Here is a 23,473-nt window from a genome sequence, read left to right as displayed (position 1 = left end):
TGTTTCATTTAGCTGTGCAATTCCTGTAAGATCTGGAACTTTCAATTTGAAATGCAAAAAGGAAGTTTAAATGGAACACACAGATGAATCAGAGTAAGCTCTGTTAACTCACTTCTGGAATAATACCCAGACTGGAAAGCATGTTGTATTTCTGTCTTTATGGAATTGCCCTGCAGCTGGAAACATTCAAATAATTGTATTTTAACCGCCCAGTCACCCAGTTTATTTCATTTACTGTCCATCCTAATCACCATTGGGAAGCATGCGCAATGTGACTCATCGCTTCATGAAGTCAGACATCGCAGATATTTTGGACTCCAAATCAGTTCTATTTGGGTGTAAATTTGCACAAAACTGCAAATACAGTTTGCATCCATTAAGAAGAGGTGCTAATTACGAGCTAAATTTGCACCATTTCTTAAGGTTCCCATACACTGCCTGCGACGTCTCGCAGCAGTGTACGGACACCCGACAGAGTGCGACCCGCCGGGACACGTGATACCGCCTGGAGGAACGGGTGGTCTGACAGCTTGCCGGTCCGACCACCTGGTTGGGTCCGATGCGCACAGGACCGCACATCGTACCCGACGGCATATCAGGAAGAGGCAATTTGGTCCGATTTAACGGCCCGATTGGTCGCAATCAGACCAAATCGCCTCAGTGTATGGAGGCCTTTACAGCTCCCAGGCGATGTATTGGAGAGCAGACAGCCATTTCTGTTGCACAGCGATATGGATGGGTCCTTTGGGGTTAATGAAATTTCATGTCTTGGTATCACTAGTGTTGAAAGAGCACCATCAGCTACCACACTGGAATTTATGTATGTACAGTAAATATGATCCAAAACGCTATTAAACAGCTGTGATATCAAAGTTCTGAAGTGGCTATCATCAGGTTAAAATTAATTATTTCCTCATTTTAGAGCTGTGGATCCTACTTTCATCTGTCTGCCTATTGCTTGGCTCCATTCCTTTCCTGCCTTCATATACTTTAACATGTCAGACAGAAGTACTCTCTTAAATCTCAAGATTGAACATGTCACTGCTTCCCATAAGGGCACCACAGACTCTCTTAAATACTTCAGTACTCTGAGCTTCTGTGAACATTCCAACAGTATATTTTAAGGTTCTAATTGTCTAATGAACTGGGTTACGAGAAGGAAATGATAATTGAATATTAAACTGTGTTAAAAATGTAACTCTTCAAGCATTTATCTGCATTTAATTATCCTTACGGATTGGAATATCTGACCCCTCTACCTGAATACGTGAAATAATTCATGTAGTTTTTCTGTATTTATTTGAGTATCATGCAGGAAAAAGCACCATACCATATAGCTGTTACTGGTATTATATACTGGGCAAATACTGGTCATGTGACTGGCCACTGCGACTGTTTAATTTAACAGAACTCTTATCATTCTTATAGCCAATAATTGACTTTGAATTAAGATGAGATGATGCTTAATTATGTTATGTGGTGAGGTAACATTAAAAACTGTTAATGCCAAATTTTTGCTAAATTACATGTTTTACAACCAAATAAGTTTCATGTGAAAAATGTTCCTTTCCGTGACAGAGGTACATTTTATTTTGCAGCAGTCTGCATAGGAACAGTAACAGTGATTATAAAATATAAAGTAATCTCTTATTCAGTAAATGTGGACATGAAAGCTGTGAAACCTTTCTTTTGTTAAACGTAGACCTTTTGTTTCCCGTATTTCACAACTATAGAAAAAAATCACATCCTGGCATATTATTTTGCATCTCTAAAATTGTTTTATAGTTGTACAGAAAAAAACCCATTGACTTCCATTCAAACTAAGAAATTTGCGTAATGCTTTAAAGTAGTGGGATGTCAGGCATTCAACATTACAATCCCAAAAATGTCAACGACTATTACCACATATACCGTATATACTCGAGTATAAGTCGACCCGAATATAAGTCGAGGCACCTAATTTTACAACAAAAAAACTGGGAAAACTTATCGACTCAAGTGGGACCCTCACTCGAGTATAAGCCATGGGGGGCTTCTTTAGCATAAAAAATGTTCTGAAAAAGTAGGCTTATACTCGAGTATATATGGTATATTCACAAAGGAAAAAATGGCCACTAAAAAGATATATATATTTTTTAAATGTCTAAGAAGCTAGTTTCATCAAGTTACAATTAATAATTGTAGTTTTGAGATGAATAAATTCTCAATTGTTTGCTCTTTTAATTCATGGTAAAAAGGACGACCACCAGGGTTAGCCGGCTACACTTCAGTTTTAGGTAGGAGAATGGTAATGGTACACATACAGTGTAATCGTTAGCATAACTGCCTCAGCACTGAGGTCATGGGTTCAGAGTTTGTATATTCTCCTTGTGCTTGTGTGAGTTTTCTCCAGGTATTCTGGTTTCATCTAGTATGTCTATAGAGCCATTCCATGTGATAGAATGAAACATTTGGGTATATTTTTTAAGTTAAGTCCCAATTCTGTGAATAAGTTTGAATAATGAATCAAGAACTTTATTTTATGAATCCGTTATATCTTAAAGATAATTGTAGTAAAATAAAAGTTTACAGAAAATGAGTACTTGTTGCAAACAAAAATAGCAAAGTAGGTAGGACGGAACAGAACACAAAAGCCTTCCAAGGTAACTTAACATATATAAGTTCTATGAAATTAGACCAGGCTTGGCTCTGAATTTTCCTGTGCATGGTAAGCAGACCCAATGGTTTAATACTAGTATAAAATATTTTTACATTTGTTCTTTGTACAAAAACAAAACAATTATTTGTGATGGAGTTGGGACATCCATTAGTGTGACAGAAAGGCACATGTGCTGTTTTTATTTTTTTTGTAATTCTGATACTGCATGTTACTTATTTTTTATATTAATAGTACATGCACTAAAGTATTTTCAAATGTTTATATTATAACGGAGTCATGACCAACCTGTTAAAGTTCCTCTTTGCTATTCAAGTGTGTTTATTTCTAATATTTTCACACACATTTATGGGAGCTTAAAGGCTCATTCTCAATGAAAATGCACTGTGTACCTCCTTATAAATATTACACAGTCCAAATTAAACACATTATAAACATGATCTAGTACAAATGATTTATCCTTTTATCTAAATGTGTACTGTGTTAAGGTGCTCATACACTGAGCCGATTTAGTCCTATTCCAAGGAATTGTGCCGTCAAATCGGGTAAGCTTAATGTCCCCTCAGGCCTGATGCTCGATCCTGTGTGCATCGGACCTGAGTCGGTGGTCGCACCTGCTGGCCATCCGAACACCCAACCTGGGACCTCCCTCCCGGGGTGGGGAGCAGGGACGCATGTGATCAATCACAACAGATTGTGATGGATTACATGCGTCCCTGTTGCCCAGGAAGATCCCGGGCGGCTCGCGGAGTATCGGGTGGCCGTACACTGCTGCAAGACATCGCAACAGTGTATGGTCATCTTTACAATCAGATGTTTCCTATCTGGATGATTTTGTACATTTATATGTTGGACATATAACACTAAAGATTTGATAAATTATTCAATTGTTCCAAAAATTTTAAAAATGTCATATTAATGTTACTGAGGAGTTTTAAGATGACTAAAGGAATTCCATCTTTTTGATTGGTAAAAAGTGATTGCTTAGTCCCAAGGAGACTATCTCTAGGGATAACATGTGAATTAAGCTACTTTTTAAGTAGGACAGATACAGCTAGTAATTACAAAATGCTCTAAAATTGGGTACACACTGGGCGATTTTTATGTAACAGTATGGACAATATAGTTAACGATATTGTGTACATATCTTTCAGGGTGTGCGGTCAGTATCCTTAATGATGCACATGGCTGCGGATCGTTAACGACACCCCATGTATATGCCCTATATTCTCCCGCGCCACTGCTGATCTAGTTAACTATATAGGTGGCTGTGGGAATCACTCCAGTGTACCAAGCATTACTCTGTCTCATTAGTGGAAAACTTCTAATCATTGAGTCTGCGGTGTAAACCTTGGAAAGTAGTGGTTTACTTTGTAGATCTTAAACAGCATAAGGTTGATTTTGGATTTTGTGATTGTATTGGTCATTATAAGGTCATATACATATCTTCTGCTTTCAAGGATGCTTTAAATGTATTTACAATGCAGGGCATCTATGTACTTTCTGACTCATAACTTTTTCTTACTGTGTCTTTAGCTAGAACTCATTGTACGCAAAAGCCCTGTTGCTTCCTTTTTATGTAAGTCTTAATAACTGAAGCAGACTATTTCTTTCAAGTAAAATATGCTTCATGTTTAAAATAGCAGCCTTCATCTTTAGTATCCTTAGTGCATGCTTCATATTCTTTACAATGATAAGTACTTACCAGTTCTAGGACTATGCCACAAGTCAAGAAAATGTAAAATTTAGTTTTGGCATGAAAATTATAGAAAGTGGCTTTTTAACGGTTTTCATTCCACGTTATATTATTAACCAAATGAATATAAATCTATATTCTTTGTTTGTGGCTAAAAATAATTTAAAACGCTACCCTAAAGCTTTGCCTTGACTTGTCAGTAGTGTTGTAGCAAAGGTGCTAGACCAAACCAACAGGGTGGAAGCTTAGTTTTCGCTTCGTGTCCACAACAGTTTTTGGGGAACATTGGCACGTGGCTCCAGGTAGTTAATGACCCCCATCCAGTCGTCTGTACATGCAGCTCAATCTGATAATATCGTCAGCGACTGCATGTACAAAGCGAGCAAGGGACAGGGTGACGTTGTGAACGATATTGGTTTGTGCATATGCACAATATCATTCTCCCGTGAAACCGCCGATATAGTTAATGATATTGGTGGTCACAGAAATCGCTGCAGTATTTTCCCAGCGTTCTACTTCAGGTATTTTGTTTAATTTGCATTGTTTGTTCTCTATTCACTCTGTATTAGAGGTCTGTGTTGGTAAAGATGTGCACTGTGTACATTGTATAATCTACTGTATACATACAGGCAAAGTTAAGGCCCATAAACACTATAAGATTCTTTCCAATCTGTTTGGTTGGAATGAAAATCTGGAAATTTTGGGAGCAAATTACAATCAACCATTTGCTCCCAAAAGCTGGAAAATGGACATCTGCATAAATGTAGTTAACCAATTTGTCTGGATTACCATGTTTGTCTGTTTTCTATGTTTAGGAGCAAATGGTCAATTGTCATTGCTCCCAAAAATTTCCATATTTTTATTCCAACCAGCCAGAATGGAAAGATCTGGTGTGTATGTGCCATTAGTGAAGTCATACCATCCATATGGGCAGCAGTTTTGTATTTTTGATATGTAACAAATCCCTGTAGGGTAAAGTCCTAATCATACGAGGAGAACTTGAAATATGGAGGTTATACTTTTCTTTGTAACAAAGATTCACTGAACATTTGGGGATTGTGTGACTGTAAAAGGAAATTGCTTCTAAGCATACCTGTAGATGGAAATCCATTGTACAGTAGTAAACCAATATATTAGTACCTGCTCTCTCTTTATAAGAGAATTACCAATTACCCCCAAAATGTTCCTATGGAAATTGCACTGTAAAAGTGACTTGTTCAGTTATCAATTCCACTGTAATTCTAGTAAAAGTTGACTGAGGAATTTCTCTCTTCATTAAGCTAGGTTTAAGTTTGTAAAATCATCCTTTTCTATTCTACTTACATTTTGCAGTTCATATCAAAGTGGCAAGTCATGCATACACACCTTTACAATCTAACTTGAGATGCATGAAACGTATCAGTCTAAAACATGGGTCTTCAAACTGTGGCCCTCCAGATGTTGTGAAACTACAAATCCCAGCATGCCTTGCCACAGTTTTGCTGTAAGGGAGTGTTAAAACTGTGGCAAGGCATGCTGGGATCTGGAGGGCCACAGTTTGAAGACCCATGGTCTAAAATATCTGTTGAATAGACACACAGGAAGGAGTTTGGGAAAAGAGGAGTATGGGAAGAAGCATAGGGGAAAAAAAAGGATGAAAGTGTGTAAATCGCTTTTTGTCTGAAGTTGTATCAGAATAGTAGTTTGTTTGTTTTATTTATAAGGCGCCACAAAGTGTCCGCAGTGCTGTACATAGCAAACAAATTACAAGGTAACGTACAGGGTGTGTTGATAAAATACAGCATAAATAGGGTTATAGATGGTAGAACTAAAATCAACATCAGTTCTGAATATGGTGTCGAAATGGTCTAGGAGACTGAAGATGAAGTAGAGGAAGGGAAGAGCAGGGCAGGAGCGCTGGTGAGGTAAAGAGGTAGGGTGAGTATTGAGTACTCATAAGAGTTCAGACTAAAGGAGGTGGGTGGACGAACGAAAAACAATAGGATAAGTAGGAACGGATGGAAACAGATGGAGGGGTAGGGTAGGCAGGATAGGAGGAGCGAAAGGTAAGGAGGAGAGATAGGCTAGGCGGAAGAAGTGGGTTTTGAGGGAGCGTTGAAGGAGGTAAGGGAATCAGAAAGCCTGATGGGTGGCGGGAGGTTGTTCCAGTGCAGGGGGGGCAACACGAGAGAAGTCTTGGACACGGGAGTGTAATAATGAATCTACCTTTTAAACCTTGCTTTCAATCAATGACTGAAGGTACTGGCACACTTTTAAGATACAGTATCTCATGAACGGGTTCACGTAAGGAACTGTCTGAAAATAAGTATGGGTGTGTACACAAAGCTTAATAGATGCAATATCTCACATGTTTAGGACACTTTCTTAATGGGAGAATATACCAGGATATCAAGCATGCCATCTTGCAGGTCATAGCCTTCTGTAAAAACCCACCAGTATTTCCATTATGTGACAAGATGGTTCTCGAGCTCTATGAACATTCCAATTAGCGGGGATGTGCATTTTTTTAATTGATCATCCTATCCACAACACATTGCTAGTTGTTTCCTCTCATCCAGTAGGTGTGTACCTACATATCTTTGTCACAGGTACCAGATATGCTAGTTATGTGCACAACTGAGCCTCACAGGTAACTGGAGTTTGAAGTTCATGGATATAGAGAAGTACTACTTTCACAAGTAATGACTGGAAACTGCTGGACGTTATACAATACTTGTTTTAAGCGTCTTTAATACTACAGTTGATTTAATTTATGTACTTTTTTTATTTAGATATTCACAATCAAAGGGCCAGAGGATGGTAGATTTGGACTTTTACCCCTAAGACTTTTCAATTACAGCCTGTTATTCTTGTGCAGTAAAATCGTGGCTTACGCAAGTTAACCCAAAGGTTGAGGGACAAGTAGCTAGAGCTATGGAATAACCTATTCGGTTCACCTGCGACAGACAGTGGATTTCTCTTTGTGCCTCCCTCAGGCTCAAACAGAAATCTGTGTTAAGTGCAGCCAGCAGGCTTATCATGGGCTGCTGGTTAATTTACCATAGCTTATTGAATCCATCCCAAAGTGTTCTCACATTTTATAGAAAAAAAGAACATTGTATATGATCTTTTCAGTTTGGACTGTTTTTATTGTGGTAGATAAAGAAGAAACCTTTTTATGTGCAGTTGAAAATGATTAACTCCAATAATGAAAATATAGGGCAAAATTTTATATGGTGTGAGAATCAGAAAGTGATATTTTTGGAGAGTTTTACCATTTTTTTTATTTATTTTTTCAAAGTGGCAACCATTTACACTGGATAACCAGGATGATTTTGCCATGTAATTGATTGCCACTTTAAAAAAAAAAAAAGGAAAACTCACAATCTCGCACGTTCTGATTCTCACGCCCTATTACACTTGGGCCATAGCCTTCATTGCAGAGTTTAGTTTTTGTTTGGTTTAAAGCAGGAACAAGTGCATATCGATTGGCATTAAGGAGCACAAGCCATGTTGTGTCTTTATAATTTCCTGAATATCAGAACATTGCAGCCATTCATATACAGGCTTATGTTGTCATTTTAGAATGTTGCGTCCTTTAACTACTATTTTGTTGAATAGCCGCTTTTATCTCCGAGTCACCAGATTGAATAATTGTGGCATCACAATTTCAAACATTAGTGGTCATACTGTAAATATAACTTGTTTGTGACTTAAGTGAGCAATCTACTCTTATGTGCTGTGACATTTCTGTGAGACCATTTAATAAACTTCAAGAGAATGTGAATCTGCCTAGAACTTTTAAGTTTTGTATTGGCTATCGGATGTGCATTTGCAAGTTATAACAGGAAAACATGCTGGCTTTCATTTTAAGGAGTGTTGGTCTTTTTGTAATTTTGAGTTGTGATCATATGATTCTATTACTGCATTTCTGCACAATTGAAAAAAAGCAGTATTAATTTGTCATCAACATTTGCATCTGCTTTGAAAAATGTAAAATACATTATGTACTAAAACATTTTTCATTTTGAAAAACATGTTCCGTGTGACTAGTTGCACAAAAGTATGTGAAGACTTTCTTTTTGTAATTTCATTGTAAAATAATGTTAGAAATTGTTCCTGCTAAAAGTGTACTGCATTAAGGGTAGGAATACATGCGACCCCTGTTCTCCGGTGTTGGGAGAGGTCCACATGTGAAATATTTAGCACCTCCTGTATGTATCTTTTAAAATGTCACGGTAGGTAATGAATACAACTGTGCCCCTGTAGGTAACCTGGAATATTGACAGAGTTTGAGAACCTATAGGTTAGGGTTTAGCAATACTACCTACTGAAACTCGTGGTTGTCACCTTTTGAGCCATCAGACTGGGAAAGTCCGGATTTATCGACAAAATATACCATAAACAGATACAAGACAGTGGAAGAGTTGTATTTTATTACCATAGCCATGTGTTTCTACAATCGTTTGCCTGTGGTTTTGCTCACGTGAATGTCTGTTATTGCTCAGCAGAACGAACGCACTTTGAGCATCTGTGGACGTGAATGTCTGTTATTGCTCAGCAGTACTAACACACCTTGAGCATCTGTGCACGTGAATGTCTGTTAAGGTGCGTACACACGGGGGCGATTTAGTGCAAAATCGCTGAGCGACCATATTGCCCGCAATGGGAGTGTGCACCGGCGATATATCGCCGGAAGCGCGCTCCCGTTTTTGCCCCTGTGGTGATCGCTGGTCGCAGGAACATGCTCCTGCGACCAGCTGATTACCACTGCCGGGCTCCCCCCGGCAGTTTCTTTTTCATCAGCGACCATCTCTGGTCGCTGATGTGAAGTAGAAACTGAGCAATATATTGCTCAGCCATATATTGCTCAGCCATATATGGCTGAGCAATATATCTCCCCCCGTGTGTACACAGCATTATTGCTTAGCAGTACTAACGCACTGTATGTGTCTTTTTTTCCTGTTGTTGCTCCTCTCCCTGTTACATTGAGATACTACATACAGTACCTCTGTTTCCTTCTAGTCACTAAGCTATACAATAGTGAAAATACAAACAAACTTCATACAGCAGTTTTTGCGTGATGCCAGAAGGAAAATTGTGTAACTTTAATTTTTTTCCACAGTTCATAAATCTTTCCTAGCAGTATATTTCTCTAAAAAATTACTTATTTAATTATATGTATTGATGAAGTGACTGTTAATGTTTTAGATGCAATGCATGAATAAACCTACACAGTCGACAAAAAAAATTGTGGTCATTAATCAACTCCCTCACCCGTGAGATGTCCTCAAGTGGACAAATCTTTAAAATATTAAGTCCTTAAAAAATAACCGGCGTTGGCACTATAGCTTCTAGACCAGGTATGGGGAACCTTCGGCCCTCCAGCTGTTATTGAATTACACATCCCAGCATGCCCTGCAACAGTTTAAGTATGGCCAAATAGCAAAACTGTAGCAGGACATGCTGGGATGTGCAGTTCAACAACAGCTGGAGGGTCAAAGGTTCCCCGTACCTGTTCTTGGGTTATGAGAAGCAAGAGTTTGCTATCTAATATTTAACCCTTTGAGTGCCAATGTAATTTGTAAAAATTGACAAGCAAACCTTTTTACAGATTATAATGACCTGTAATGTAATGACCTTTTTATATAGGAAATATAATCATTTTTTACACATTTTTTTTATTTGAATTTATATAATAATGTGAGCGACGCTGGTATTTTTAGCCGATATTTTAAACATCTCACAGATGTTGGCACTCAAAGGGTTAAAAAGGCTATAAGCTTAGCCACACCCTGCGTAATGTCATGTAACACTTTCAGTTGTGCCCAGTCAATTTTGTTTATGGGCTTGTGTGTTAATGTGCAGACACACAGTATGATCCTTGCCACAGGCGATGTCGGTGGAAGCAGTGACTTGGTTGGGTGTCTGCATCGACAAGTGCATAATCACTTGCCAGCAGTCGGGGGAGGTAGCATGTACCATGCTGTATGCTGCATGGCTCTCTTTAGCAATACAATTTGCTTCTGTTCATCTATGCATGCACAGTTAACAGAGGGGGTGTAAACAACCCACAGGAGTGCACATCGGCTGTTAGGGGCAGCATACACACTGGCCGATAAATTGAGCAATACCACTCATAAGAGCTAAAATTATAGTTATTGCTCATTTTATCACACTGTATGCACCTTTAGACACATACATTTGGCAATGCGGTGGTAAAGATGTCTATGCCAAAATATTTTTTACGTATTTATATGGAAGCTAAGTAAAATTGTATTGTATATAGTACTTTAATGTTCATAAATCTCCTTAAAAGGGAATTCATTTTTTTTTTCCCAATGACCACCGCTATATGGCATCAATTCAATTGCTATTCTGTTCGTCGCGATTAGCCTCTGCAGCACATATTATTAATAATAATAATAATAACATATCTTTATCATCAAATGCCCACATACAATGAACAGTTTCAACTTTCAGCCACCATAATTGTGTGAAGTGTCAGCTGTGTGGCCCCCCAATTACTTTAGCTTGGGTTTAGCTGCTTTCATTGGCTGAACCAGGTCTGTTTGGGTGCGATATGCACGATTAAAAAAAATTACCTCTTAATGTTCACAAAAGAGTTGATTTACAAATGAGTTTAGTGTGCCTTGTAAAACCATACAGAACACCATACAGAAGAACTTCTATGCAGACATTTTGCAGGTAGGTTTCAAAGTGACAAACTACAATCCCAAATTTGTGTCCCTTCATTATACTTTCTTAAACTAATGTACCCCTCCAAAAGCCTTTTGGTCTCTGCAGCAGGTGCCAAGCTTGAAACCTCTGTGCTGCTCATGCATAGTAACATCTGTTGTGCACTGGGATTCTGAGCATTTAAGGGGATTTTGCAAAAGACAGTACAGAAAATTGGGGAAAGTGGAGTTATTGCTTCATATCCAGAGGGAGCACTAATCCTTAGTAAGCGCAGCCATCCGCACATGTTTCTTATATAAGAGCTTACTCAGTTTTGTCTGTGCGGGTTTTTTATGGACAGAATAAGTTTATATGCTACTGTACAAAGATTTACAGCTAGGGATTTTTTTTTTGTTTAAATGCACAGGGTGAGAAAGTGCCTCACAAGTAGCTTATTTGTTTTGCAAATGCCAACCTTGTAAGAGTGATCTACTTTGTATAAAGGAAGGAACACTTGGCAATGGATATTTATTCATTTGCACACAGAAAGGCATTTTAGAAATGTATTCTTTCACAGGATTCTTATCCTTTATTGATATGGTGCCACTTGTTCCACAGTACAAAGTAAACCATAAACAGTACATAGAAAACAGGCAAAGAAAAAAATACAGGAGACTCTCACTACACAATATTTCAAAACATGGGATACAAGCGATATAGAGTAAGTTGATGTTCACCACTTATGGCTCTAAGAGAAGGTAAAGGGTTTTAATGTTTTTGTCATGTTTAAATAGAAATAAGCAAACCAGCAGGTCATCTACAGCAACATCTGAATGACTTAATTTGTTGTATATGAATAAAACAAACAACACATGGCTAGCTAACCAGTCAATTTGAAATATTATTATTATTCTCTATGCAACTTTATTCTATTGCTAGACTTTTCATTGGATGTAAACATGAATACATTGAAACCATAAGCCCCTTGAGTCGTGTTGGAGAAAGTACGCTATACTGTATACATAAAACTTACATAAGAGTGGTTATAACTATAATTGTAAAGCCAGCTCTTGTACTATTGTTACAGCTTTAACACTTTCAGTGTGGTTTTAGTTATAATTTCAATATCGGAAATCTGGAACACATTGCCGAGCATATCAACCTGTATAGTCTAACTTGCAATCCTTTATATCATCTCTGAAATATTTGTTAAAGTCATAGGCAGCAGCATATGCAGAAAGGTTGGCTCTAGGGAGGCCAATCCCGGGCCATTTTTTCAATCCCGTTATTGAAAAACTGTCAATCCCGGGATTGGCCTCCTGATATGCCCTAGATAGAGGATAGAGGAAATGTGGTGGAGGAGGCGAGGTGACTGTCACTCGGCAGGCCAGGGGGGAGGCGTGTAACTAGGTGTCCAGCCAGACGTGGTGGAGGAGGCGAGGTAACTGTTACTCGGTGGGCCGGGGAGGAGACGGGTAACTCAGTGTCTGGCCAATCAGTGTGTGGCTGCGCAGCTTGATATGATCTCTCACAGCACGCTGCACAGCTACACAACCTTGTTGCCATCAGCGCAGCGTGATGTTAGAGGTAACGCTGCATAACCACACAGTGTTAAAACACTGCCGCGTCTGCCCGGACTTCAAGTTAAGCGCCTCCTCCCCATCCCGCTCAGCGGTACACACATTTGAACACATTTGAATCCCATAATCCCGGGATTGGAGCTTCCAATCCCGGGATTCAAATCCCGGCCAAAAATGACCTAAATCCCGCCGATCCCGGGATTGGCATCCCTAGTTGGCACTGTGTACATACTTTTTACTCTGATATTGCATCAAATCTAATTAAAATATAGATAAAACCGGATCTTCATATGAAACCACTTCTGATAAAACTTGATTGAACATGCATTAAGATGTCGCATGTACAGATTGGGAATCAAAGATTGGCCCAACAAATGTACAGGTGTGTACTCCGCTAAATGAAGTGTCTGGAGGGCTAAAGCATAAGACCAATATTATGGAAAATTTAATAATAATGTGTTGTGATAAATATTTATATTTTTTTGACATTTTATGGTGGATTTAATATTCTCATAATATTCTGCTGGAGTTTTCCTTTTTCTTTTTTTTTTTTAACTTTATCTTTTGAAGGAGGCTTGCTAGTCTCTGGTACTGCTAAGTGCTAAGCTTTGTGGCATTCTTCACTTGGGATCAGGGGGCAGACTATCATGATGTTTGTGAATGTACAAGCTTGTAGTTTATTTTGGGGGTTTGGTAAATGAACAATAATAATGTTTGAATACTTTGTGACCTAACATTTTGGTGGCAAAGGCGGATTTGGAATTTTTTATGGAAGAGCTTAGTGCAGGCATTCCCAACCACGGTCCTCAAGGCACACCAACAGTGCAGGTTTTAGTGATATCCAGGCTTCAGCACAGATGGGTTAATCAGAATAACAAGTCCCCTGTGCTGAAGCCTGGATATCACTAAAACCTACACTGTTGGGAAACATGGTTGGGAATGCCTGGCTTAGTGTTTTAAAAAAAAAATTTTTTTAATTGTGGATTCATTCTTTCTGTGTGCAGTCTCATGTGTCATATTATTTTTGTGGTGGCATAGGCTATGTTTTAGGGAGAAAAGGCAGATGTATAACTTTGTGAGTGAAAAGACTGAATAACTCCACTCACAGACCGGTTGTTAGTGTTTTGTAAGTACTATAGGGCCAGATGTATCAAGCTTCAAAAAGTTATGCTTTTCAGGTGACAGCCGAGGAATAAAATTAAGGCCACTATGGTGACTGCCAGATGGCTGTGCTGTAATTTACTGATGCAACCATTACTTTAGGTAGTGTTCCCGCTAGGCTGTTTTAGCGGGGCACTGCGCCCTGCCTGATTTTTAAAGAGCAAAATGCCCCCTGCCCCTCTAGCAGCGCCCCACTAAAAGAGCCTGCCTCCGACCCCGCCAGTGTGCACAGTGAAGCCCAGCACCGCCGTAGATGGCAATGACCAGCGCTTCCCCGGCTGTACAGAGCCATAAGTGCAGTGACATTGGCGTCCCGGGACCACCCAGAGCAGTGGGCCCGGTCCGCCCCCCTTATGCTGCCCCTCTGCAGCAGCGTCCTGCCCTTTTGAAGTTCCTAGAAAGAACACTATTATGTACATGGTTATACAGCCAGCGCCAGCTGGTCAGCCTAAAGCCAAAGTCTCTTTCACACGCTACAAGCATTAGATTCTATATACCAGTTGTATAACCTTTGTTACATGCACATTAGCAGTATGACTGGGGAATCCCTCAGCGCCCATACAAGTGTGTTTAGCATCATTACACAGGGAGCTACATGTGTATTAGCCAAGGGCACTTGGAACCTTTAATCAGGCCCTGATTGCAAGTTTGCAGCCTAAAAGCTGGCTCTTGACTGTTGAATGCATTTGTTCTGGCTGACTGCTTTTTAGTCTGTTTGGGATGTGCCTTAGAAAGCTTAGTTAACGCCTACACACACTTGGCGACTTTGAGCTGAAAGTCACTGAAAACAGCATGTTTGAGCGGCTTTCAGCTCAAAGCCGCCCAGTGTGTATGCCCCGCTGATAAGCGGTGAGCGCTGCTGTGCCCTCCCGCATCATCATCGCTGGGAAAGCCATTCATCTGCTGGTATTACCAGCAGATGAGCGGCTTTGAGGATGGCTTTGCATCACTCTGCGCTATGCAAAGCCAACTGCCCCCCTGCTGTCAGCGCCGGGCAGGGGGAAAGCCGCTCAGTGTGTATGCACTGAGCGGCTTTTCCCCCCAGCGATGAACATGATCATAGCTGTCCATACACGCTGGGCATAGTTGCCCAGTGTGTATGGACCTTTAGAGCTATAATTGTGAAGCAAAGCTACAAACGTTCAGCTGCTAATTGCCATTCCGTTGCGCTTTACAATAGTAGAAGCTGATATACCTATTGGGCACTTTAATATGCTTTCACAGTCCTGTGAACAACAAAGCAGGTTTGCGCTGTCTCTTAGTTCATGAACTGAATAGTTCAAACCGAATGCTACTGTTTTTATTTTAAAAGTTTAATCCTTCACCATTTGTATGACTTTCTAGTAAGTACTTGCAAACATGGCTTCTTGCTGAGCTAGAAATGAGGTCTTCTCGCTACTGCAGTGCTTTGACATTGCAAAGTAAATATTTAAAGATGCGCGTTATTAAGATTGTCTGGAAATGTTTGTGCACAATAAAAGCACTAATGTTTTACCAATACTTCATAAAGAATGTACAAACAAAGATCACTCTTTTACAACAACCGAATCCCTACTATTTCAGTTTCTGTAAAGGTTGATATTGTACACAGTATAATCATTTTAAATAACTTTTAACTACATAAATACAATTTTGTTGGTTATCATGGCCAATTTTTTTTTTTTTTTTTAGTTTACTAGTGTAAACTCTGAGTATCTAGCATTCCTTAAATTGTTTGTACACATTTTGTTGTTTAAAAAGGCAGCTTCAAACTAACCGTGAAAGCAAACTGTTTTATTTATTTTTTTGCGTTTGTAAAGTTCTGTTTTGTCATAACATTCATCTTTTTCCTATCAGTCATTTATAAGATCCTTTAAGCTGGGTACACACCAAACAAAGCTAAATTGGCAGCAATGGTGGCCCGGAGGGATGCCGGCATTGGCAAGTGCATACACAGTTGCCGATGCCGGAGAGGATGAGCATTCCGCGGCATGGCTCTGGCTAGCGATGTCCACCATCAACCTGCATGTACAGACGATGATGGATGTTTATGCCACGCGGAAGCACACACACAGACTTTGTGTGTACACACTGGGCAATAGTTCTGTTTTATTGCTCTAAATCTGCAAAATAGTTAAGAATATCATCTAGTGAACACCCAGCTTTTGACCTCCCCACCATGAGATCCTGTAGGGGAGGTTTAAGGGGCAATTGAAGGGAGTGATCTGATGGGATTTGCATGTTTATGGTCCCACCCGTGGCTGTGTGAGGCCTCTTCATGTCATCTTGCAGTGGGACGGCACCTTTCTCATACTATTAGCATTATTAGGCCACCAGGACAGTATGACGAGCTTTGGTTTTATGTGTGATTATTTTAAATACATTGTGACACATTTGTTTTTTTTTCTAATTTAATAGGTTTTGGATTACATACAGTTAGTGCAATATATGGTGAAACAATCGATATACCTTGTGGTCAAGATAAACTTGATGGTCTCCTCTTTGGCAAATGGAAATATGTAAGTATAACTTTGCTGTGGTAACCTGCTCAGCCACTTGGTATTGTTTCTTGTTAGAGCAAGACATTTTAACCTTTGAACTTCGCAGTAGGCTTTTGTACACATAACTCCTAGTTATTCCTTGCAGTGGAATAATAGACCAAAGAATCCACATTTCTGCCTTAATTTATAGAATGTACCAAACATTGTGTGTGTGTTGAATGTGCATTTACACAATAATTTAGATTTATTTTATGTAGTTTTATACTTTAAATAAAAACTATATTTTGGCAATGTCTGTCCCAGGTCCAATGGTTATATTTACTTTTGAAGCACTTTGTTTATCTTAAGAGAAGCAAACTGTATCCCCCCCCCCCCCCCCCCCCGATCACCCACCTGATACACACACACACACATACACACCTAGGAATTGAGTAGAATTTGCAGCCAAAGTAGACTGCATTAAACCGATTGTCCTTCATAATACACATTGCATGCATGTTATAATATATTAACTGTATCTGTGTTCAATATGTATGTAATTAGATAAGGCTAATGTAATTTGATTGTTTTATTTTTGTTTTTTTTGTTAATGTAAAATCAATATAAATGAAATTCAAGTTTGGTGAATTCCCTTTGCAAACATAGATTTTTAATAACAAATTGAAACATTTCACAACCTTCGTACACATAACAAGCTGTTACTATGAATCTTGTGGTCTTGACTCAACATTTAATGAAAAGTTTTGGCCATCAATTACCCAAGTCCACAGTGAATGATCAATTGTTTAGATCATGAGAACACATTATACTTGTGCTTTATCTTCACAATTACTAGAATGCAAGTCTTATACAGCTTGGGTACACATTAGACCAGTGTTCCCAAACTGTGTGCTGAGGCACCCTGCGGTGTCACGGGACACTTGCAGGGGTGCCTCAGGTTAGTGTGCAGGGCCGATTCAAATGATTTATTGTCAGTATAATAGGCAAACCAGTGATTGTGGCTGCCAATCATAAAATATGTGGACAAACAGAAGCAAATCTTTCTCTTATCAAACAACTGAACCCAAGGATGACGTTTAAACACAATTTACTTAATTGAATTTAAAAAAATTCAATATTTCTCAATAAGGAACTTTTTATCTAGGGGCACCGTAAAAAAAAACGGTACTCTTTACCTAGCACGGCGCCCATCGCGGGCATTGAATGCACTTAAAAATCGGGACCGACGCGATGCCCGCGATTTCCCATAGGGAACAATGTTAAATTTCTCAATTGACCCGATTTTTCTGTTCAATGCCCAAATTGACCCGATTTTTACATAGGAAACAATGTTAAATGGCCCACAGAGGCCAAATAGGCACCCTGAAGTGTGAAATGGCCCCCACAATTGTTAACGCCACCCCACGATCAACGTGAACCCGAAGCGTGGCGAGAGCAGCGGTACGCGTCCTACGACCTTTTCATAACCCCACTATCCACGTTGGCGTGGGGTTGAGAATAGAATAGTGTGGCGAGCCCCGCGGATACCTGTGAAGCCCGCGAAGGGACGCATTTACCTGTGAAGGTATCCGCGTCCCCTCACGGGGCTCGCTGCGCTCGCCACGCTTCGGGCTCGGTGGCTTGCTGCGCTCGCCACACTATTCTATTCTCAACTCCACGCCGACGTGGATAGTGGGGGTATGAAAAGGTCGTAGGACGCGTACCGCCGCCCCTCGCGGGCTCGCCACGCTTCGGGTTGACTTTGATCGTGGGGTGGCGTTAACAATTGTGGGGGCCATTTTACACTTCAGGGTGCCTATTTGGCCTCTGTGGGCCATTTAACATTGTTTCCTATGGTAAAATCGGGTCCATTGAGGCATTGAACAGTAAAATCGGGTCAATTGAGAAATTTAACATTGATCCCTATGGGAAATCGCGGGCGTCACGTCGCACCCGATTTTTAGTGCATTCAATGGCCGCGATGCCCGCGATTTTTTTACCTGCGATGCCCACGATCAAAATCGTGGGCGCCGTGCTAGGTAAAGAGTACCAAAAAATCTTATACTCTGGGGCGCCATGATACAAAAAAGTTTGGGAACCTCTGCATTAGACAAGATGCTCATTAACTATTTCCCTTGAATCTTTTTTTGTGAAAACTAAAAAGCCCATACACAGACAAATTTTTTATTTGCTGAGTGCTCAGAATCTTTTAAAGAAGAACTTTATAGTATGTATGCTCAATGTCATTAATGAGCCCACATTGACTCAATATGCAGGTCAATTTTGGATAAGCGGGTCCCTTTGATGTCACTGAACGATATCATTCACTGTGTATGCTCTATTTGTGTGGCTGCGGTGCAGGTGTATGAGACTAAAAGGTTTCTCAATAATGATATTGATATTGTTAGCGATATATATGTAGTTTTATATTGTTTAGAAGGCAGTGTGCGCTGTTAGTCTCCAAAAAGTTCATGTTTTGATAGCTCTAATATACAATATGCAGACATACAGATAATTCCACGCTTATTCGGACACACACATTTTTTCGCTTTTTTGACGCGAAGTTGAAATTTTGGAATGAAACAATTGAGATGCAATTGAAGTACAAGGGGTTGAACCAAAGAATTATATGAAATGTTTAGGTATAGCAATCCTTTTTATACACTATACCCTGTTCTTCAGTGGCTCAAATGTAATTGGACAAATTTATATAATCACAAATGTATTATTACATTTTAATACTGTGACTAGATACCTTTGCAAGCAATAACTGTCTGAATTCTGAACATGGACATCCCCAAATGCCGAGTTTCCACAGTTATGCTTTGCCAGAACTTTTCTGCAGCTGTTTTCAGTTGTTGGTTTGTGGGTCTTTCTGTCTTTTTTAGTATTGTCTTCAGCAAGTGAAATGAATGCTTTATCAGCTTGAGATCAGGTGATTGATATGTTTTAGGACTTTGCCAATCTGTACTGTGAAACATCAATCAACTAAGACCGTATATCTTTACACTTCAAAATTCTTCTGGCTGCTTCTGTCATTATTAATAAACACTAGCGACCTGGTGCCACTGGAAGTCATGCAGGAACATGTCATTTGCCTGAACTGTGTTTTTACAGAAGATATGGTATGCTTCGGATTATGAGTCATTCCAAGCCTTTTTTTTCCCATCGTTCTGGTACAAGTTAATCTTAATTTCATCTGTCCAAAGAATTATTCTCCAGAACTGATTTAGTTGTGGTCAATGTACTACTGATTCTAGATTTTAAACTGTGCACACAGTGCAATATATTGCTGAGCCATACATTGCTCCATGTCCCGTTATCATCAGCGACCAGTTCTAAGCGGAGTGCCACATGTGTCGGTACTAGGGCCCATTTTATTTAACATATTCATTAACGATATTGGAGTGGGAATACTCAGCAACGTTTCCATCTTTGCAGATGACACAAAACTGAGCAGTGTAATTAGATCAACCGAGGATATCTCCACGCTTCAAAACGATCTCAATAAATTAGATCAGTGGGCAAAAAGGTGGAAAATGAGGTTCAATGTAGACAAATGCAAGGTTATGCATCTTGGGAGACATAATCAATGTGCTAGCTATAACCTAAGCGGGGAGGCATTGGGTAACTCAGAAACGGAAAAGGACCTAGGGGTCATAATTGATAGCAAAATAGGTGCAGTGCTCAATGTCACATGGCAACTAATAAGGCCAACTGGATACTAGCATGTATAAAAAGGCGTATTGAAACTAGGGACTCGAAAGTAATTATGCCACTGTACAATGTATTGGTTAGACCACATCTAGAATATGGAGTACAATTCTGGGCGCTGCACTATAAAAAGGACATCATAGAACTGGAAAAAATCCAAAGAAGAGCAACAAAGATAATAAAGGGAATGGAGAATTTAAGCTATGAGGACAGGTTGAACAAATTGGGATTGTTTACACTAGAGAAGATACGCTTAACGGGGATATGCTTAACATGTACAAATATACCAGGGGCCAATACAAGGAACTGTCAGAAGCCCTTTTTATTGTAAAGATGGACTCCCATTACACGTGGGCAAGAGTTTAGATTGGAGGAAAGAAGATTTCGTTCCCTTAGAAGGAAACATTTTTTTATGGTCAGGGCAGCAAAACTGTGGAACTCTCTTCTGGGTGAGGTGGTGTCGGCAGACACCATAAATATATTTAAAATTAGATTGGACGAACATCTATTGGTTAAAAACATCCAGGGGTACTAACAGTAATCATAATCTGTCTTTAAGGACATCAGAAAACATGAAGTATAACTATGGGATAAAATAATAGATTATACTCACAAAAATCAAGGTTGAACTAGATGGGTGCAAGTCTTTATTCAGCCTTAACTACTATGAACTATGGTCGCTGATGTAAAGGAGACTGCCAGGGGAGCTGCAGGGGGAAATAGCTGGTTGACTATTAGGGGCTGAGCACGTAACCTGGCGATTTATCACCAATAGCACATACAAATCACTGGAAATATGGTCGCTCAGCGACCATATTGTCAGCGATATGTGCAAAAATTGCAACGTGTGTACACAGCTTTAGACTTATAAATACTTTGCGCCTTGTGGTTAAATCTCTGTATTTGCTTTATGGTAGACTTGGATAAAAACACAACAGCATTGAGTAGGTGGCATGTGCTATTTCCCCTGTCGGAAATAGGGCCCGGGATTAAATACCCCCCCCCCCCCGGGTATACTGGTTGTACTGATCTTGCTTTTATATATATTTATTATTTTACAGTTTCTTATATAGCGCAGCAGATTCTGTTGCGCTTTACAATAGTAGACAGTGATAAGATAAACTGGGTAACAACAGATAGACTTGGAGGTAGGAGGGCCCTGCTGCAAGCTTACAATCTATAGGGACATAGGAGGTAAACACAAGGTTAGGCACCAGTAATAGCATAGCAGTCCCACCAAGTGGCAATTCCAGAAGGGGAGCTATATAATATTTGTAAATTTGTTAGTGTCCTATCACATGACAGTGATTTGTTTGATATCTTGGATGTTCTGTTTTTGCATGCAATGAAAACGTGACAGATAAAAAAGTATGTAATTGTAGCATGTTAAAATAGTATATTTGTAGCCCGATGGGTGAAGATATGACCTCTGATGACACGTGTGTTTCTGTAGGAAAAGCCTGATGGAACGGCTGTGTTTGTAGCTTCTCGGCTTGCAGAGAAAAACAAGGTCGCTTTTGATGATGTTCCAGATTACAATGGTCGCCTGAATTTGTCCGAGAACTACACATTGTCTATCTTGAATGCAAGGATCACTGATGAAAAGAGATTTGTATGCATGCTTATAACGGCAGAAAATGTTTTTGAAGAGCCAACACTAATCAAAGTATTCAGTAAGTACACTTTATTAGTACACCAAATTTTTGGTTCTGTGTCTAGGGTACAATTTTTGCAGGTATTTAAAAAAACATGTTCCGTAACTGCTGCACTAGTGGTATGTTATTGACATGACCAGTCTTAGCCACAAAAACAGCCACCATCTGCTTGACCAGGCTGTGCATACATCAGGACTTCTGTGGTGGTGCACCTCCAGCTGTGGTACACTGGGTCGATTGTTGTTTGAATTACATATATGTACAATATAATAAACTGCTGCAAATGTTTGTTTGTTTGTATGTATATGTGTGTCTCTATATATAATATGTACAGATCCAATTCCAAAAGGAAATAATGGCATATAGGAGACAGTCCTCATTCAAAATGTATTGGAATACTCTTTGAATGACGATCGTCTCCTGAGTGCAGTTTAGTAATTTATTCTTCATGTTTTTGGAATATAATAGTTTATGATTTCTTGTATTTTAGAGCCACCTTCAAAACCCGAGATAATTAATCAACCATCATTTATGGAGACTGGACAACTAAACATGGTAAGAGTAAGAAAAAATAAGAAAAAAATTTGGTACTTGTGTAGTTTCACAGCGGCAGTTACGTAGTCAGCATAGTGTCCCTGTCAGAATCAGCGTAGTGTTTCCACGGCCAGCGTAGTCAGCTTGTGTCTGCGACTGTGTGTACGTTCACACCTAACTGGAGCTTACGCAGTTAGCATAGTCAGTCAGCCTTGTGTCAGCGCTTATTACATGTGTGGGAAATATTGACCATTTTTAACCTGCTTGACCTGACAAGTGTGAATGTGTTCAACTACACAAGTACCAAAAATTATTTTTTTAAATTAAATATTAAGAAATGTGTTTTTATATTTATATATTTTTTTTATGTATGCAGGTTGGAGATTGTGTTGCTAATGATAGCTATCCAGATGCTAATATTACATGGTATCGAAATGGCCAAGTTATTTTACCAGTTGTTGGAGGTATGTTTTTTTTTGTTTTGTTTTTGTTTGTTGCCTTCTATTTGTGTTTGTTACATCATTTTTGTTGCTTGACATATATAAGCAAATGCATTTATGTATGTTCAAAACCACTTTGCAGAATATAATTGGTGGAGAGCATAGCGTATGGTTCCTGAAGATATGGTGCATATAAGCTCTTTTGTGAATTGTTTGAACTAAACAGATGTGTTTTTTGTATTGTAGCTTTTGATATTGAGGGAATCTAGTTGTAAGGGTATTTGGAAGTGAATTCAACAAATTGGCTGTTTCATTCATGTGATATTATTAGAAGAACATTATTGATCCTAAAGGATTTAAGATGCCATTGTAGACATGAAATAGAGATAAAAATGAATGTTATTTACGGTTTTTATTATTTTATTTGTTCCAGCAACAATGTATTTGAAATCTACAAATCCACTTTTTTGTAATCTCTCGTGTAACCTATGTCTATATAATTACAGCACTGCATAGGCAAATGATGGCTATAAGTGCTTCCTGCATTTGCTACCAATACATTTATTTTACTGCACAAACAGGAACATAGACTTCAGGGAAGGACAGATGTCTTTTATTCAAACCACATACAAATTGCGTATATAGTTTTAGATGGTCTGCACCAAAGAGAAATCTCTAAGAAATAATCAAATAAACTTCATTGTGGCGCAGTGAAGTGAAAGTACTGGCAGCCTATATTTTTATCAGCCAAGGAAAAACCTCCTTGCTAAAATAGCATAAATACAACATAAAGATAGATGTCTTTAGGGGCTTCTCTCAAAAGAAGCCAGCATATAGCTGTCTGCAGCATCCAATATCATTTCTTTGTAGATAAAGATAAAGGGCTTGGGGTTTGCAGCTAGGAATTGCATATCTGAACAT

At 39.2% G+C, this 23,473-nt stretch overlaps 1 protein-coding gene across 2 annotated transcripts in view; it reads left to right on the top strand.

Annotated features, from left to right (window-relative positions):
- Window positions 1–23,473, top strand: part of ALCAM (activated leukocyte cell adhesion molecule) — a 107,000-nt gene that overhangs the window by 29,988 nt on the left and 53,539 nt on the right. For both annotated transcript variants that reach the window (XM_083174234.1, XM_083174235.1), the window contains exons 2-5: window positions 16,148–16,248; window positions 21,377–21,596; window positions 22,069–22,133; window positions 22,489–22,576. In XM_083174234.1, the coding sequence (XP_083030360.1) occupies window positions 16,148–16,248; window positions 21,377–21,596; window positions 22,069–22,133; window positions 22,489–22,576 (474 nt within the window). The remainder of the gene's footprint in view (window positions 1–16,147; window positions 16,249–21,376; window positions 21,597–22,068; window positions 22,134–22,488; window positions 22,577–23,473) is intronic.

The sequence above is a fragment of the Crinia signifera genome, chromosome 2 (genome assembly GCF_055691185.1).
Source record: "Crinia signifera chromosome 2, ASM5569118v1, whole genome shotgun sequence".
NCBI classification, from domain to species: Eukaryota; Metazoa; Chordata; class Amphibia; order Anura; family Myobatrachidae; genus Crinia; species Crinia signifera.
This window is presented reverse-complemented; position numbering and strand designations above follow the sequence as displayed.